At 42.0% G+C, this 18113-nt stretch overlaps 1 protein-coding gene across 4 annotated transcripts in view; it reads right to left on the bottom strand.

Moving 5' to 3' along the window:
• Positions 1 to 12343, bottom strand: part of zbtb40 (zinc finger and BTB domain containing 40) — a 30959-nt gene extending 18616 nt beyond the window's left edge. Inside the window, exons 1-3 of one of the 4 annotated variants that reach the window (XM_047348376.1) lie at positions 12263 to 12343; positions 855 to 1019; positions 169 to 602 (exon numbers count right to left, since the gene is read on the bottom strand). In XM_047348376.1, the coding sequence (XP_047204332.1) occupies positions 169 to 602; positions 855 to 1006 (586 nt within the window). In that variant the 5' untranslated portion in view covers positions 1007 to 1019; positions 12263 to 12343. The other 3 variants (XM_047348377.1, XM_047348375.1, XM_047348374.1) reach the window with 3 other exon arrangements.
• Positions 12344 to 18113: the final 5770 nt, after the last annotated feature.

Here is an 18113-nt window from a genome sequence, read left to right as displayed (position 1 = left end):
AATGACTGAATAAACATTAATTTATTTTAAAACATATCTTTATTTGGTGTGCCAAATAAGTGTACTCTGGATTCATATGGAACGATATGTTGTACTGATGTTATAATTGTTGCAAGAATTCTGAATATCAAAGACAAATATTATTTAATGTAATGTGTGGAAACAAACCTAATGGGTAAGAGAGCTCCTCGCAGGCTCTTTTAAAAATCAATTCCTCTGCATCCTGTTTGTTGTCATGGCAGCATTTGTTCAGCAGCTCAGCTGTTGTCTCCATCTTCTCTGAAGCTGAGTTATCCTTGTTGGGTGAGGCTGAACCTTCAGGGTTCTCACTCCTGGCTTTGTTGGCCTCATCTTGGCTTGTTGTCTGCCTAGGATGGTTCAGAACAGTGGCTTTCTGACTCACGAGGGTGGTCAGGACCTTTTTAAAGCCTACAGCTACATCGAACATTTGCAGGCTGTCTGCAGCGGCAACAATGCGGCTGGCATTGTGCTTCCCCAGAGGCAGTCTGCCAGTATAAAGCATTTCCAATAGCGAGCCAAACTCCTGGGAGGAAACGACAGTGGTGTCAATGGAGATGGTGTCAGGGCCATCCAAAAGAGACCTGTACAAGGGGCACACAGTTTTTGCAGTTTACATTTAACAATGTGTCAACAATCTCTTCAAAACTTTTATTTTACTCAACTGTTTTAGCTATTTTTCATTCTGGGTCAAATTCTGTTTACCTCCATTTAATTGTTTTATACTAAACTGATCCATTCATAACAGCTAGTAGTACAAATTTCAAATTTATTGAATGTTTCAGAAGCTTCTTTGATTTGAATTAATACTCTGCAGACCAGGTGTTCACCTTTACCTGAAGAGCATGCTGGAGGCAGCCAATACAACTTTATGAGCCCGATGGGGATTGTCTCCCACGAGGATAGTGCAGTCGCAGAACAGACCTTCCTTCCTTAGGTTCCAAAGTTGCTGCATCAGCTGGCTGCTGAAGTTAGGGAGCTCCATCATTGTGATTACTGCTCTGCAGACAAAAATCAGGATTAACCGATGACTGCAACAGATGAGGTTGTTTTTTTTTCTATTAAGTACAATCCAATACAGTGCACTTATATAGCACCAATTCACAATCTTGAGGTACTTTAAAAGACAAACCAATCCATATAAAATCTTTACACCAAAGTTATAAATTCACACAACTAGACCATAATCCCCCCCAAAAATACAAACAGCAACAAAACAGAACTAGAAGGGTAAAAAAATAGAATGCTTTGTTTCTTTTTGAGCTGTTTAGATCAGGGTACCAAGCAGAATGGTTAACACAGAGACATTCTTCTCCTAAAAGAAGTCTTTTTTTGGAAAAACCTCCCAGATCATGATGACCTTCCTCCACTGTGTACCATAGACAACATCTCCAAGCCTGTAACATTGAAAGGTAACAGCAAGTTTTAGAATATTTTTTTCACATCAAAAAGTAAAATTTCCTCCACCTTTCCATGTTCCATTTTTGGTGCTCCTTTGCAAATGTGCACGCCTGTAGTTTTGGAGAAGTGGCTTTTAAAGATGGTTTTTGTTCTTTTAGTCAGTCTCACACAGATGCCATCTTATGGTTATTAGGTTATTATGGTTATTAAGTTATTAGGTTATGAACCTGAGAATCAGTCAAGGCCTTCATTTGGGTTAAGGATATACCTGCATCCTCTCAGGCACCCCATGGAATCTTGTGAAAGGTGAAATTATTTTGGCTCCATAATTTGACTTTGTATCCCATAATCCTTAGGATCTTTCCAATTTTAAATGACTGTCTTTTTGCATCAGCAATGGATCGCTGATGCAAAAAGACCGCGAGGCAGACTCCCTGTCTACTTTTAAGGCTAGGCTTGAAACTTTCCTTTTTGATACAGCTTATAGTTGGAGTGGCTTAGATTATCCTGAGCTATTTCTGCAGATATGCTGCTCTAGGCTTAGGGTACTGGAGGACATAATGACCACTTTCACTCTCTCTGCTACATTCTCATACTGATCTCCAATTTTGTGTTATTTGCTGTTATTTCAGCTTTTTGCTCTATGTTCTCTCTCTGTTTTTACTCTCTCTAGAAGCTACACCTGGCTTGGCTCTGTGTTTAGCTATGGCACCTTCCTGGAGGGGGACATCAGCCAAGCTGCTGCTGCCAACAACTTAATGCTCACCTTATACAGATGATACACTTGGCCCTGTCTTTCAGTGTTTAACCCTGTCTCTCCTAGACATAGCTACTGGCTGAGCTTCTACTGTGTATGTGCTCTCTATCATACTCTAGACTTGAAAACTGACTCAGAGTTCATCTGTTTAGCTGTCTTTCTCTACTAGATCAAGTCACTAAAGGAGCTATGACCATTATTGTTTCACTTTTCTTTCCTACAGAAACAACCACTACATCAGTGCTTCGTGTTCTTTTTTTCTGCTCTGTTCTCTCAAACCCCCAGTTGGTCATGGCAGATGGCCGCTCACACTGAGTCTGGTTCTGCTGTTTCTTCCTGTTAAAAGGGGGAGTATGAGGGATTGCTCCAAAGTCAATGCAAGCAACTTTTCACTGTCTCTACATGCTCATCCAGGAGGAGTGAATGCTGCAAGTCACTGACTCGATGCAATCTGCTGGGTTTCCTTAGATAGAAAAACTCTTAACCAATTTGAATAATAAACTGAATCTGATTGCACTGTTAGATAGATAGGATTCATTGGAATGTACAGGAGTTGGACAATAAAACTGAAACACCTGGTTTTAGACCACAATAATTTATTAGTATGGTGTAGGGCCTCCTTTTGCGGCCAATACAGCATCAATTCGTCTTGGGAATGACATATACAAGTTCTGCACAGTGGTCAGAGGGATTTTAAGCCATTCTTCTTGCAGGATAGTGGCCAGGTCACTACATGATACTGATGGAGGAAAACGTTTCCTGACTCGCTCCTCTAAAAAACACCCCAAAGTGGCTCAATAATATTTAGATCTGATGACTGTGCAGGCCATGGGAGATGTTCAACTTCACTTCTATGTTCATCAAACCAATCTTTCACCAGTCTTGCTGTGTGTATTGGTGCATTGTCATCCTGATACACGGCACCGCCTTCAGGATACAATGGTTGAACCATTGGATGCACATGGTCCTCAAGAATGGTTCGGTAGTCCTTGGCAGTGACGCGCCCATATAGCACAAGTATTGGGCCAAGGGAATGCCATGATATGGCAGCCCAAACCATCACTGATTCAACCCCATGCTTCACTCTGGGCATGCAACAGTCTGGGTGGTACGCTTTTTTGGGGCTTCTCCACAGCGTAACTCTCCCGGATGTGGGGAAAACAGTAAAGGTGGACTCATCAGAGAACAATACATGTTTCACATTGTCCACAGCCCAAGATTTGCGCTCTTTGCACCATTGAAACCGACGTTTGGCATTGGCACGAGTGACCAAAGGTTTGGCTATAGCAGCCCGGTATATTGACCCTGTGGAGCTCCCTACGGACAGTTCTGGTGGAAACAGGAGAGTTGAGGTGCACATTTAATTCTGCCGTGATTTGGGCAGCCGTGGTTTTATGTTTTTTGGATACAATCCGAGTTAGCACCCGAACATCCCTTTCAGACAGCTTCCTCTTGCGTCCACAGTTAATCCTGTTGGATGTGGTTCGTCCTTCTTGGCGGTATGCTGACATTACCCTGGATACCGTGGCTCTTGATACATCACAAAGACTTGCTGTCTTGGTCACAGATGTGCCAGCAAAACGTGCATCAACAATTTGTCCTCTTTTGAAATCTGGTATGTCACCCATAATGTGTGCATTTCAATATTTTGAGCAAAACTGTGCTCTTACCCTGCTAAGTGAACCTTCACACTCTGCTCTTACTGGTGCAATGTGCAATCAATGAAGACTGGCTACCAGGCTGGTCCAATTTAGCCATGAAACCTCCCACACTAAAATGACAGGTGTTTCAGTTTCATTGTCCAATCCCTGTAGCTCCACCATAGATCAGAGATCTGATTGTTACATATATTCCTAACAGAGCTCTTCGTTCTCAGACTGTAGGTTTACTGGTGGTTCCTAAAGTCTCTTGAAGTAGAATGAGAGGCAGATCCTTCAGTTATCAGGCTTCTCTCCTTTGAAACCAGCTCCCAGTTTTAGTCCGTGAGGCAGACACCCTGTCTACTTTTAAGGCTAGGCTTAAAACTTCCCTTTTTGATAAAGGTTATACTTAAAGTGGCTTAGGTTATCCTTAGCTATTTCTGTAGTTATGGTGCTATAGGCTTAGGCTGCTGGAGGACATAATGACCACTTTCAGCATTCTCATACTACTGCCCAATTTTGCGATATTTGATGTTATTTCAGCTTTTAACTCTATGTACTCTCTCTGTTTTTTGTCTTTCTAGAAGCTAAACTTGACCTGGCTCTGTGTTTAGCTGTGGCACCTTCCCGGAAGGGGATATCAACCAAGCCTCTACTGGCAAAAATTTAATGCTCACCCTCTACCGATGATACACTTGGCCCTGTCTTTCAGTGTTTAACCCTTTCTCTCTCCTAGACATAGCTACTGACTGAGCTTTTACTGTAACTAATTATATGTGCTCTCTTTCAGACTCTAACCTTGAAAACTGGCTCAGAGTTTATCTGTTCTTTCTTTCTAGATGAAACGACTAAAGGAGCTACATCCATTAACATTTACTTTTCCTTCCCATAGAAAGGACTCCTGGATCAGTGCTTTTGTGTTTTTTTTGTGTCTCTGCTCTGTTCTCTCAAAAACCCCCAGTTAGTCGTGGCAGATGGCCGCTCACACTGAGCCTGGTACTGCTGGAGATTTCTTCCTGTTAAAAGGGAGTTTTTCCTCTCCACTGTCGCTACATGTATGCTCAGTATGAGGGATTACTTCAAAGTCAACGCCAGTGACTGTCCACTGTCTCAACATGCTCATCAAGGAGGAGTGACTGCTACAAATCACAGACTCAATGCAATTTGCTGGGTGTCCTTAGATAGAAAAACGTTGTACCCAATTTGATTAAATAACTTAATCTGACTGCACTGTTCAGTGGTTAGGATTAATTGGAATGTATGAACCTGACTTTGTGAAGTGCCTTGAGACATGTGTTATGAATTGGAGCTATATAAATAAACTGAATTGAACTGAATTAAATGAGCAACAGCTAAACTTAACTGCATTAACTTTTTTGTGGTCTATATTTAAGTGGTGCCCGAAAAAACACAATTAATTTTGTAACTCGTACCTCTTGCACATGCTCTCTTTGTGCTCCAAGGAACTTTGGAGCAGAGTTGGACAACGTTCCCGCGGATGTAGCCGTGTTTTTCTGTAGCTATAGTCCGTGCTTTTCACGGACTCACAGAGGCGGTCTGCCCAACCGATCCACACATGTTTTGTGTACCTGGAGAAGGCATTCGACTGTGTTCCTTGTGGTGCCCTGTGGGGGGTGCTCCAGGAGTATGGAATTGGGGGCCCTTTATTAGGGGCCATTCGGTCTCTGTACAAGCGGAGCAGGAGTTTGGTCCGCATTGCCGGCACTAAGTCATACCTGTTCCCGGTACATGTAGGACTCCGGCAGGGCTGTCCTTTGTCACCGGTCCTGTTCATAACTTTTATGGACAGGATTTCTAGGTGCAGCCAAGGGCCGGAGGGGGTCTGGTTTGGGGAGCAGTGGATTTCGTCTCTTAGAGATAGGGTGAAGAGCTCGGCCATCCGGGAGGGGCTCAGGGTAGTGCCGCTGCTCCTCCACATCGAGAGGAGCCAGTTGAGGTGGCTCGGGCATCTATACCGGATGCCTCCTGAACGCCTTCCTCAGGAGGTGTTCCAGGCACGCCCACTGGGAGGAGGCCCGGGGGACAGCCCAGGTCACGCTGGAGGGACTATGTCTCTCGGCTGGCCTGGGAACACTTTGGGCTTCCCCTGGAGGAGCTGGAGGAGATGTCTGGGTAGAGGGACGTCTGGGTGTCTCTGTTGAGTCTGCTGCCCCCGCGACCCGGTCCCGGATAAAGAGGAAGACGACGAGTACGAGTATATTTTATATATATATATATATAAATATATACACACACCGTTTTTCCTTCCTATAGTCCTTAACACCAACAATCCTCCCGATTCCTACTTACTTATAAGTTCATACTAGTCTGAAGTCCATTAAGTGAGCAATAAATTGATTTACTGTCCATATAAACATACATATACACATTTACACATGCATACACATATCTTGATTCATACACTTATGACCTACAGCCCATAGCCCACACAAACACAACCTAAAGTATGTATACACACATGTACAGTGACTAAGAGTACCCATTGACGTTCACCGCCCTTCTTCCATCTGAGAACCCGTTTGAACCTTTTCCTAAACACTCTCATACTTGGACATTGCTTTAATTCAACACTGAGCTTGTTCCATACTTTCACATCACTTACTGAAATGCACATTCTTTTCATGTTTATTCAAGCACATATGATTTTAAAATTTAAGTTATCCCTGAAATTATACCTTCCCTCTCACTCAACAACAGATTTTTTATGCTGTCTGGTAGATGTTTATTTATAGCTTCATGCATTGTGAGGTTTGAATAATGGATTAGTGTGGTCATGATAGCCAGCCTTTTGAACTATCCTGATGGCTCTTTTCTGCAGCATGCATAGTGGTTTGAGTGTTTTCCTGTAGGTGTTAACCCAGACTTCTACACAATAGCTCAGGTATCGTAAGATCAGTGAACATTAGATAATGCGTAATGCTTTATGATTCAGAAAATGTTTTGCTTTACTAAGAATTCTGATGCTTCTAGACAGTTTAGTCTAAACATATTTAATGTGAGGCTTCCAGCAGATTTTGTAGTCAATAATCACACCTAAGAATTTAATTTCATTTACTTGTTCCACCTTTACCCCATCTATTATGACTTTCACATCTATATCTCCTCTAAAATTTCCAAATAACATGAACTTAGTTTTCTCCAAACTTAAGGACAATTTGTTTATGTCATACCAGTTTTTTAGTTTATTCATCTCTGGTGTGACATCATCCAAGTACAGAAAACATTAGTATCATCTGCAAACAAAACAAACTAAGACATTTGAAACCTTACGTATGTCATTTATCTAGAAAATAAGCAGTTTTGGTCCCAATACTGACCTCTGGGGGACACCACAAGCAATATCCAAGCATGACAACTGATTATCACCCATTTTCACAAATTGTTGCTTACTACTTAAATAGTAAACAGGCCTATGGTTTGTGAATTGGTGTCTCTCCAGTTTTATATAACGGTATGATTTTTGCAGTTTTCATTTTGTTTGGACATTTACCCGTTTGGAAAGAGAGATTACATATATGAGCCAGTGGTTAAACAATTGCATCAATAACTCATTTGACAGTTGACATATCATTCTCATCACAGTCAGCTGACCTTTTATTTTTACATGTGTTAACAGCTATGATCTCTCTATATCAATTTCTGTTTAAGAATTCTCTATAAAACTTTATCTTTTTTACAGGCATTCTGCAATCCTTTTGTGATCCATGGTGTTACAGAATATTTGCCTTTTTTGATATATTTTTTTATTAGACAGTTTTCTCCTGGAGAATTGAGTCCCAATTTTGATTAAGCAGATCCTTCCTTAATGCAGCCATTGACTCCTCTATTCTCATTCATTAATAAATAATCCACTTATTGTGTTATCTATTAGGTTTGTAAATATATTATCTATGAATGTGACACTGTGAGTTGTGATCCTACTAGGTCTGGTGATCTTTGGACAGAGGCTCAAACTGTACACTGTATTTATAAACTCTTCAGTAAGTTTATGCTTCTCTGACCTTAAGCAAATCAATATTAAAGTCCCCACAGGTGGAAAATACCTTCTGATTTACAGTTGTGAATGTATCTTCAAACCACCCCTAAATATGTCCCTATCAGAACATGGCGTTCTGTAAATACAGCTAACCAGAAAATTTTTCTTCTTTTCCATAAAGACTTAAGTCGCTATACATTCAACTATGCCCTCAACCACCTTTGTCATTTTATCAATGACTTTAGATTTTAGATTTTTGTCAACATACGTAGCCACTCCTCCTCCATTCTTGCTCACTCTATATCATTAAATTCATATTCCTCCAGCTCAAAGTCCATCCCCTTCTCATTACTGTTAAAAAAAGTTTGCATACCAGCTTCGACTGTTGAAATGTATAATAGATAATTTATTGTCTGTTTTAACTGTGCTGTTGTATTGCACTTCAGTATAGTAACCGCAATTATCAATGATATCACAGTAAAAAATATTTTCTGGGTCAATGTCTTCCCCTCCATATGTAATTAAAGGTTCTCAGCTAAAAATGTTTTGAGTCCATAGTCCCAGCTATTGAGGTAATGTGAGCAACTGTCAGTGAGTCAGTACGTACTGGTTGTGCCATCCCGTTTGTGAGTTAGTGTCACTGGTGTTACCTTCTGTCCCCTCATGGTGCCCCTGTGAATTTGTCCAGCTCCTTGTTATCCGTAAAAATCTGAAACTTTGCATCCTCTGGTGATCCGTTCAATTTAATAAAAATCTTGCAGTTTGCCGTCCACGTTGCCTGAAATGTCCCTTTCTTCTTCAGGCTCCTGGCAGCCCTGGCGATGTCAGCGTTCCCATTGGTCAGATGCTCATTAATGTAGACGTTAGTTCCCCTCAGCCTCCTACCTAAACAGATGTGTTTTGTGTTTTCTATTGACGAATCTCATGATGATGGCATGTTTCTCCTCGTCAGGGAGTGGCAAGCTTTAATCTGCTCATAGTTCAGTTCAATCTCACGGGACTGGAGAAATTTAGCCACCTGTTGTTCAGTGGAATCACAGTCCAGCGCTCCCAGTTCTTCCCAGTTGTCAGCGGCCACAATTTGAGCATATAATCAGGGTTTAATCTGTAGCCCAATGATGATAACGTTATTCATCTGTGTATATTGTTCCGGGTCTGAAACTCTGTTCTCCAGGTAGGCGATCCTCTTGTCGTTGATGGCGGAGAGCTCCCACCTCTTCGACCAACTCCAGAATACCTTTCTGCCGCGGAAACCTCCTCCGACAGAAAGTCGAGGAATTTTTTTAATGTCATCAACCTCCTCCACCTACTTTCATCAGAAAATAGCATGTGCAGACTAGGCTACGTTTGAAGACCTGTCAGTTTGAGGTAAGATGATTATTTTTTGCTACAACTGGGACCAATGCCGGTGTTACAACAAAATCTGTGACCATCAAAATCTTTGAATGCTGGGAGGCACACCTGAAATATTCCACCCCCCTTCGTTCAGAGCATTTACAGCAGCTAAATTAAATTCTGTAATCATTAGATGTTATAATTCCAGAGAGCGCTGTTGAGTCACTCATATTTTGATATTTTCAGAAAATATCATCACACTAGATATTAAATTAGAGAAGTAGAGGGGCCGCTTCGGCCAAAACATCTGTAATCTGTAGTTCCTTTAACACCAGCAGAGATAATCTCACTCTGAACTTTCCATTAAACTTGACAGCTCTGATGAAAGCCATTAAAAAAGAAAGCTTTAAGCCTCCTAAACGTGGACAGGGTGTCTACCTCACAAAACTGGGAGCTGGTTCCACAAGAGAGAAGCCTGATAAAGGAGCCTCCCATTATACACTGCTCAAAACAATAAAGGGAAAAATAAAGGGAACACTCAAATAACACATCCTAGATCTGAATGAATGAAATATTCTCATTGAATACTTTGTTCTGTACAAAGTTGAATGTGCTGACAACAAAATCACACAAAAATCATCAATGGAAATCAAATTTATTAACCAATGGAAGCCTGGATTTGGAGTCACACACAAAATCAAAGTGGAAAAACACACTACAGGCTGATCTAACTTTGATGTAATGTCCTTAAAACAAGTCAAAATGAGGCTCAGTATTGTGTGTGGCCTCCACATGCCTGTATGACCTCCCTACAATGCCTGGGCATGCTCCTGATGAGACGGCGGATGGTCTCCTGAGGGATCTCCTCCCAGACCTAGACTAAAGCATCCGCCAACTCCTGGACAGTCTGTGGTGCAACGTGACATTGGTGGATGGAGCGAGACATGATGTCCCAGATGTGCTCAATCGGATTCAGGTGTGGGGAACGGGCGGGCCAGTCCATAGCTTCAATGTCTTCATCTTGCAGGAACTGCTGACACACTCCAGCCACATGAGGTCTAGCATTGTCCTGCATTAGGAGGAACCCAGGGCCAACCGCACCAGCATATGGTCTCACAAGGGGTCTGAGGATCCCATCTCGGTACCTAATGTCAGTCAGGCTACCTCTGGCGAGCACATGGAGGGCTGTGCGGCCCTCCAAAGAAATGCCACCCTACACCATTACTGACCCACTGCCAAACCGGTCATGCTGAAGGATGTTGCAGGCAGCAGATCGCTCTCCATGGTGTCTCCAGACTCTGTCACATGTGCTCAGTGTGAACCTGCTTTCATCTGTGAAGAGCACAGGGCGCCAGTGGCGAATTTGCCAATCCTGGTGGTCTCTGATAAATGCCAAGCGTCCTGCATGATGTTGGGCTCTGAGCACAACCCCTATTTGTGGATGTCGGGCCCTCATAACATCCTCATGGAGTCGGGTTTTGACCGTTTTTGCAGACACATGCACATTTGTGGCCAGCTGGAGGTCATTTTTCAGGGCTTTAGCAGTGCTCCTCCTCTTCCTCCTTGCACAAAGGCGGAGGTAGCGGTCCTGCTGCTGGGTTGTTGCCCTCCTATGGCCTCCTCCACTTCTCCTGGTGTACTGGCCTGTCTCCTGGTAGCACCTCCAGGCTCTAGACACTACGCTGACAGACACAGCAAACCTTCTTGCTACAGCTCGCATTGATGTGCCATCCTGGATGAGCTGCACTACCTGAGCCACTTGTGTGGGTTGTAGTCCGTCTCATGCTACCACGAGTCTGAAAGCACCACCAACATTCAAAATTGACCAAAACATCAGCCAGAAAGCATAGGTACTGAGAAGTGGTCTGTGGTCCCCACCCGCAGAACCACTCCTTTATTGAGTGTGTCTTGCTAATCGCCAAAGATTTCCCCCTGTTGTCTATTCCATTTGCACAACAGCATGTGAAGTTGATTGTCAATCAGTGTTGCTTCCTAAGTGGACAGTTTGATTTCACAGAAGTTTGATTTACTTGGGAGTTATATTGTGTTGTTTAAGTGTTTCCTTTATTTTTTTGAGCAGTGTACTTTTAATACCTCTGGGAAACACTAATATCCCTGCAGTCTGACAACGATGTGCTGTGATGAGAACACTTGGAATGTCAAATGAGCTTGATTATTCAGAGTTTTATATAAGAATGAGATTTACAAATTCTATGCTGGATTTAATAAGTCACCAATGAGAGGGAGGTTAAAAATCTTATCTCTCCTTTAAAACTCTTTGTTTTGCCGAAGAGCATCTGCTCATACTGACGAAATGATAACAAACCGTCTAATTTAACCTGCGATCACAAGAGGAAGAAAACGGATCATATAATAGGAGCTTCTAAACTTCTACGCCATGTCCATGGCTAAATAAGAGCATCTATTTCTCCACTGTGTCTCTGTAGTCAATCAGCAGTTAGCTTTAGCCAAAGTGCCATTATCATTTAAATGACGCAGTTTTTCCAAAAGAAAGACACTAAAGGGAGAAATAATTATAACATGCAGTAGACACAGCTCCGCCATGCTTCTGACAATCCTTTTTACCTTTCATTCAAAGATCCAGCTCTTTATTTAAACGTCTTTGGTGAACAATTCCCAGTGTGTGTCTTGAAAATGCCGACCGCCAGTACGGAAACACTTATGTGGTTCCGGTGCGAAATTCAGTCAGTTCTATTCCGCTTCTTCCTTAGTGGGTCACGGAGAAGCTGGTGCCTATCTCCAGCAGTCTGGGCGAGAGGCGGGTTGTGCGAAATTCAGTTACCCTGAAATAATCTATTTCCCTGTATGAGGTTCCATTAGTGCCAAAAACATGTTTATGTAAGTTGTATATGTAGTGTACTGATGTCTAGGGCTGCACCGACTTGTTTTTCACCACACAAACATACAAAATGTTTCCAGCTGTATAGCCATGAGGGGATTCATTTGAACGTCACCTTAAATCTTGACATAAAAAGACTAAAAGTTTAGAACACAGGTCCTAATTTAAAATTGCTATAGGTCAGCATAACAGATCAAGCGCAGCACACCACATATACACTGTTCTAGCATCATGTGAAGGTAAAAACTTTCTACCAGTAATGGAGCATAGTCCCTCTTCAAGTCAAGCCGGAACGTTTTTATTATCCTTCCCCCCCAGAACATACAGAGTCAAAGGTTCCTACGCAGCCTGTTACAACCGTACACAGAAACATTACATAAGAAAACTACATATACACCTTACATAGAAGCATAAAAATGTTTTTGGCACTAATAGAAGCCCATATACACTGCCCATGATGAGATTCGTAAGCATTAGGGGAAGTCAGGTTGTCCTCCTTAACAGAGTGATGCGTGCCTCTGCCTGTAATGCTGATCAACAGGGTTCAATTTCTGACAGAGATCGTAGTGTAATTCTGTTTTACATTATCAGGCACAACTACCTTAGGTTTTGTTACATTCTATTTTAAAACGGGGAGGCACTGGGGGCATATATTACAAATATATATATATATATATATATATATATATATATATATATATATATACACACAGTACAGACCAAATGTTTGGACACACCTCATTCAAAGAGTTGTCTTTATTTTCATGACTACGAATATTGTAGCTTCACACTGAAGGCATCAAAACTATGAATTAACAAATGTGGAATTATATACTGCACAAAAAAGTGTGAAACAACTGAAAATATCTCTTATATTCTAGGTTCTTCAAAGTAGCCACCTTTTGCTTTGATTACTGCTCCGCACACTCTTGGCATTCTGTTGATGAGCTTCAAGAGGTAGTCACCTGAAATGGTTTTCACTTCACAGGTGTGCCCTGTCAGGTTTAATAAGTGGGATTTCAAGCCTTATAAATGGGGTTGGGACCATCAGTTGTGTTGTGCAGGAGGTGGATACAGTACACAGCTGATAGTCCTACTGAATAGACTGTTAGAATTTGTATTATGGCAAGAAAAAAGCAGCTAAGTAAAGAAAAACGAGTGGCCATCATTACTTTAAGAAATGAAGGTCATTCAGTCCGAACAACTGGGAAAACTTTGAAAGTGTCCCCAAGTGCAGTTGCATAACCCATCAAGCGCTACAAAGAAACTGGCTCACATGAGGACCGCCCCAGGAAAGGAAGACCAAGAGTCACCTCTGCTGCGGACGATAAGTTCATCCGAGTCACCAGCCTCAGAAATTGCAGGTTAACAGCAGCTCAGATTAGAGAACAGGTCAATGCCACACAGAGTTCTAGCAGCAGACACATCTCTAGAACAACTGTTAAGAGGAGACTGTGTGAATCAGGCATTCATGGTAAAATAGCTGCTAGGAAACCACTGCTGAGTTCAGGCAACAAGCAGAAGAGACTTGTTTGAGCTAAAGAACACAAGGAATTGACATTAGACCAGTGGAAATCTGTGCTTTGGTCTGATGAGTCCAAGTTTGAGATCTTTGGTTCCAACCACCGTGTCTTTGTGCGGCGAGGTGAACGGATGTAGATGCCTGGTTCCCACCGTGAAGCATGGAGGAGGAGGTGTGATGGTGTGGGGGTGCTTTGCTGGTGACACTGTTGGGGATTTATTCAAAACTGAAGGCATACTGAACCAGCATGGCTACCACAGCCTCTTGCAGCGGCATGCTATTCCATCCGGTTTGCGTTTAGTTGGACCATCAATTATTTTTCAACAGGACAATGACCCCAAACACACCTCCAGGCTGTGTAAGGGCTATTTGACCAAGAAGGAGAGTGATGGGGTGCTGCGCCAGATGACCTGGCTTCCACAGTCACCGGACCTGAACCCAGTTGAGATGGTTTGGGGTGAGCTGGACCGCAGAGTGAAGGCAAAAGGGCCAACAAGTGCTAAGCATTTCTGGGAACTCCTTCAAGACTGTTGGAAAACCATTTCAGGTGACTACCTCTTGAAGCTCATCAACAGAATGCCAAGTGTGCGGAGCAGTAATCAAAGCAAAAAGGTGGCTACTTTAAAGAACCTAGAATACAAGACATATTTTAAGTTGTTTCACACTTTTTTGTTCAGTATATAATTCCACATGTTAAGTCATAGTTTTGATGCCTTCAGTGTAAAGCTATAATATTCATAGTCATGAAAATAAAGAAAACTCATTGAATGAGAAGGTGTGTCCAAACGTTTGGTCTGTACTGTATATATATATATTTACATTGTATATATATATATATATATATATTTACATTGTATATATACATATATATATTTACATTGTGTATATATATATATATTTACATTGTGTATATATATATATATATATTTACATTGTGTATATATATATATATATATTTACATTGTGTATATATATATATATATATATATATATATAGATGGTAAGTGATTTATTGTTCATCCTGTCCTAATACAAGCAGACATTTTTTTTATGTCTGTGGACGACCTGTGTAAAATCTCCCAGTCCATTAAATCGAACGCATCGATCCCCTTGGCAACCGCTCTGTTTTGGAGGTAAACGCGCATGCGCTCTTGTGTAGTGTATGTGAAATCTCTGGTCATAAGCGGTGTTTTCGAGCTATACTGTGTTGTTGTAATTCAGCAAAATAACATGAAACACAAGTAGTTACTCTACCTTTGCTTTTAACTGGTGTATTTGGCAGCGAGCAGACAGACATTAAACGTAGCGGTGCTCATTTTAAAGGCTGACTGTTCACAAAAGCCTCGAGCTCCGAGGGGAGAGAAGCATAGCAAGAGCATTGAGGCTCCAACATAGCAGAACAGTTCAGAAACTATTTGGAATGAGGGGAAAATAGCTATATTTATAAACAGATTAAGTTGTGTTTTAGACTGCCAATTTGTAGTAGATCTGTTCTTTGTATTGTTAGGAATAACCTTTATTAATATGACTCATAGCTGTTTTTCCCATTTATACCATAGTGATGTAAAATATAAGTTCTAATGTTTCCCTTTTGTTAGAATAGGATGAGAATGCTCATAGACACACATTACAAGGATAAATGCCCCAAGGGTTGTCATGAATGACCTGAGGCTGGGGCACTGGGTTTGATAGTGGAGCAACCAGTATAACTGGTTTGATTAGAAAGCCACAACACACTTAGATTAAGGATGGACACCCGCTACTACACAACCTACCAGATAGACACCACAATGGTGACAGTCTACTGATAATCACTGAGGGAGAGCACATCCATTGCATTGGAGTGCCAGATATAAAACTACATGTGACCTTCTATCAGGGCTCTTCTTCATCCTTTTACAGACTGCGACAGTGTGAGACGGAAGCCTCAGCGCTGATCTCTGTAATCATTCCTCTGCCTAATTTAGATTAAAGGAGCTAAAGTTAGAAACTGTTTGAGAGTTATTTATTTAAGAGTCACTGTTAGAGTGTGGGATCGCTTCTAGGGACCAAGGACCGGAAGAACTCCGGGATGTCTGACCCCAACAGGGTGGGGTAGCTCAGACAATCGGCCTGTGGCACTGCATAGGTGTGATGAAGGCCCAGGTTGTTTTGATAGCAGATTTCAGGTCATTAGCCTTGTTGGAGCTGGTGTCTTTCATCTTCCTCTTGACAACAGCCCAGTAAGGAACAGGAACACCATGGTCATTGAATCAGCTTTTGCTACCTTTGGCAGTGTGGGCAGGTAACAAGTCCTACTAGAAAATAAAATCAGCATCTCCAGCTGGTCGGCAGCTGGAAGCATGAAGTGCTCTAGAATTTCCTGGTAGATGGCTGCATTGACTGTGGACTTTCAAAAACACAAAGTGGATCACCACCAGCAGATGACATGGCACCCCAAACCATCACTGACTGTGGAAACCTCACACTGTACTTCAAGCAGCGTGGATTCTGTGCCTCTTCACTCTTCCTCCAGACTCTGGGACCTTGATTTCTAAATGAAATGCAGAATTTACTTTAATCTGAAAACAGGACTTTGGACCATTGAACAACAGTCCAGTTCCTACTCTCCTTAGCCCAGGTAAGACGCTTCTGACTTTGTCTCTGGTTCAGGGGTGGCTTGTCACAAGGTATGAGACATTTGTAGTCTATGTCTAGTATTTGTCTTTGTGTGGTTGCTCTTGATGTGCAGACTGTGTACATAAATATGGACACACACACACAAACCTATATACACTGCTCAAAAAAATAAAGGGAACACTCAAATAACACATTCTAGATCTGAATGAATGAAATATTCTCATTGAATACTTTGTTCTGTACAAAGTTGAATGTGCTGACAACAAAATCACACAAAAACCATCAATGGAAATGGAATTTATTAACCAATGGAGGCCTGGATTTAGAGTCACTCACAAAATTAAAGTGGAAAAACACACTACAGGGTGATCCAACTTTGATGTAATGTCCTTAAAACAAGTCAAAATGGGGCTCAGTATTGTGTGTGGCCTCCACGTGCCTGTATGACCTCCCAACAACACCTGGGCATGCTCCTGATGAGACGGCAGATGGTCTCCTGAGGGATCTCCTCCCAGACCTGGACTAAAGCATCCACCAACTCCTGGACAGTCTGTGGTGCAATGTGACGTTGGTGGACGAAGCGAGACATGATGTCCCAGATGTGCTCAATTGGATTCAGGTCTGGGGAACGGGCGAGCCAGTCCATAGCTTCAATGTCTTCATTTTGCAGGAACTGCTGACACACTCCGGCCACATGAGGTCTAGCATTGTCCTGCATTAGGAGGAAGACACATGCACATTTGCGGCCTGCTGGAGGTCATTTTGCAGGGCTCTGGCCTTGCTCCTCCTGTTCCTCTTTGCACAAAGGTGGAGGTAGCGGTCCTACTGCTTGGTTGTTGCCCTCCTACGGCCTCCTCCACGTCTCCTGGTGTACTGGCCTGTCTCCTGGTAGCGCCTCCAGGCTCTAGACACTACGCTGACAGACACAGCAAACCTTCTTGCCACAGCTCGCATTGATGTGCCATCCTGGATGAGCTGCACTACCTGAGCCACTTGTGTGGGTTGTAGTCCGTCTCATGCTACCACGAGTGTGAAAGCACCACCATCATTCAAAAGTGACCAAAACATCAGCCAGAAAGCATAGATACTGAGAAGTGGTCTGTGGTCCCCGCCTGCAGAACCACTCCTTTATTGAATGTGTCTTGCTAATCGCCGAAGATTTCCCCCTGTTGTCTATTCCATTTGCACAACAGCATGTGGAATTGATTGTCAATCAGTGTTGCTTCCTAAGTGGACAGTTTGATTTCACAGAAATTTGATTTACTTGGAGTTATATTGTGTTGTTTAAGTGTTCCCTTTACTTTTTTGAGCAGTGTGCATACATACATACATACGCACATATATACAATATGACAGCATGTTCCAGTCCCTGCCAATATCCATCAACTTTGTACAGCCGTTGAAGAGGAGTGAACAACATTCCACAATCAACAACCTGATTAACTCTATATGCGATGTGTTGCACTGCATGAAGCAAATGGTGTGCAATAATCATGCTGTCTAATCAGCATCTTGACATGCCACACCTGTGAGGTGTGATGGATTATCTATGCATAGGAGAAGCCCTGACTATCACAGATTTAGACAGAGAAATTGTTATTTTGTATATACACAATGTTTTAGATCTTTGAGTTCAACTCATGAAAACTGGGAGCAATAACAAAAGTGTTGCATTTATATTTTTGTTTAGTGTATATACACATATAAGACAAAAGACTAAAAACTAAAAGAACCAACCAGGAAAAATATTCAGGGTGTATAGTGAAAGACAATAAAACCCAGCATAACTGACATTTATTGTCAGTACAACATGAGAATCCCATGTTGTAGCTATCAACATGGGATTCTTAGAATGATTAGAGGTGCAGCATAGTCAGGTGACATTGGTGACAGCATCAGTGTAAACACTTGTTGAGCACATGATAAAATATGCAATATAATTTAAAACACGATCTCCTTTATTT

This window comes from Girardinichthys multiradiatus, chromosome 20, assembly GCF_021462225.1.
Source record: "Girardinichthys multiradiatus isolate DD_20200921_A chromosome 20, DD_fGirMul_XY1, whole genome shotgun sequence".
NCBI classification, from domain to species: Eukaryota; Metazoa; Chordata; class Actinopteri; order Cyprinodontiformes; family Goodeidae; genus Girardinichthys; species Girardinichthys multiradiatus.
This window is presented reverse-complemented; position numbering and strand designations above follow the sequence as displayed.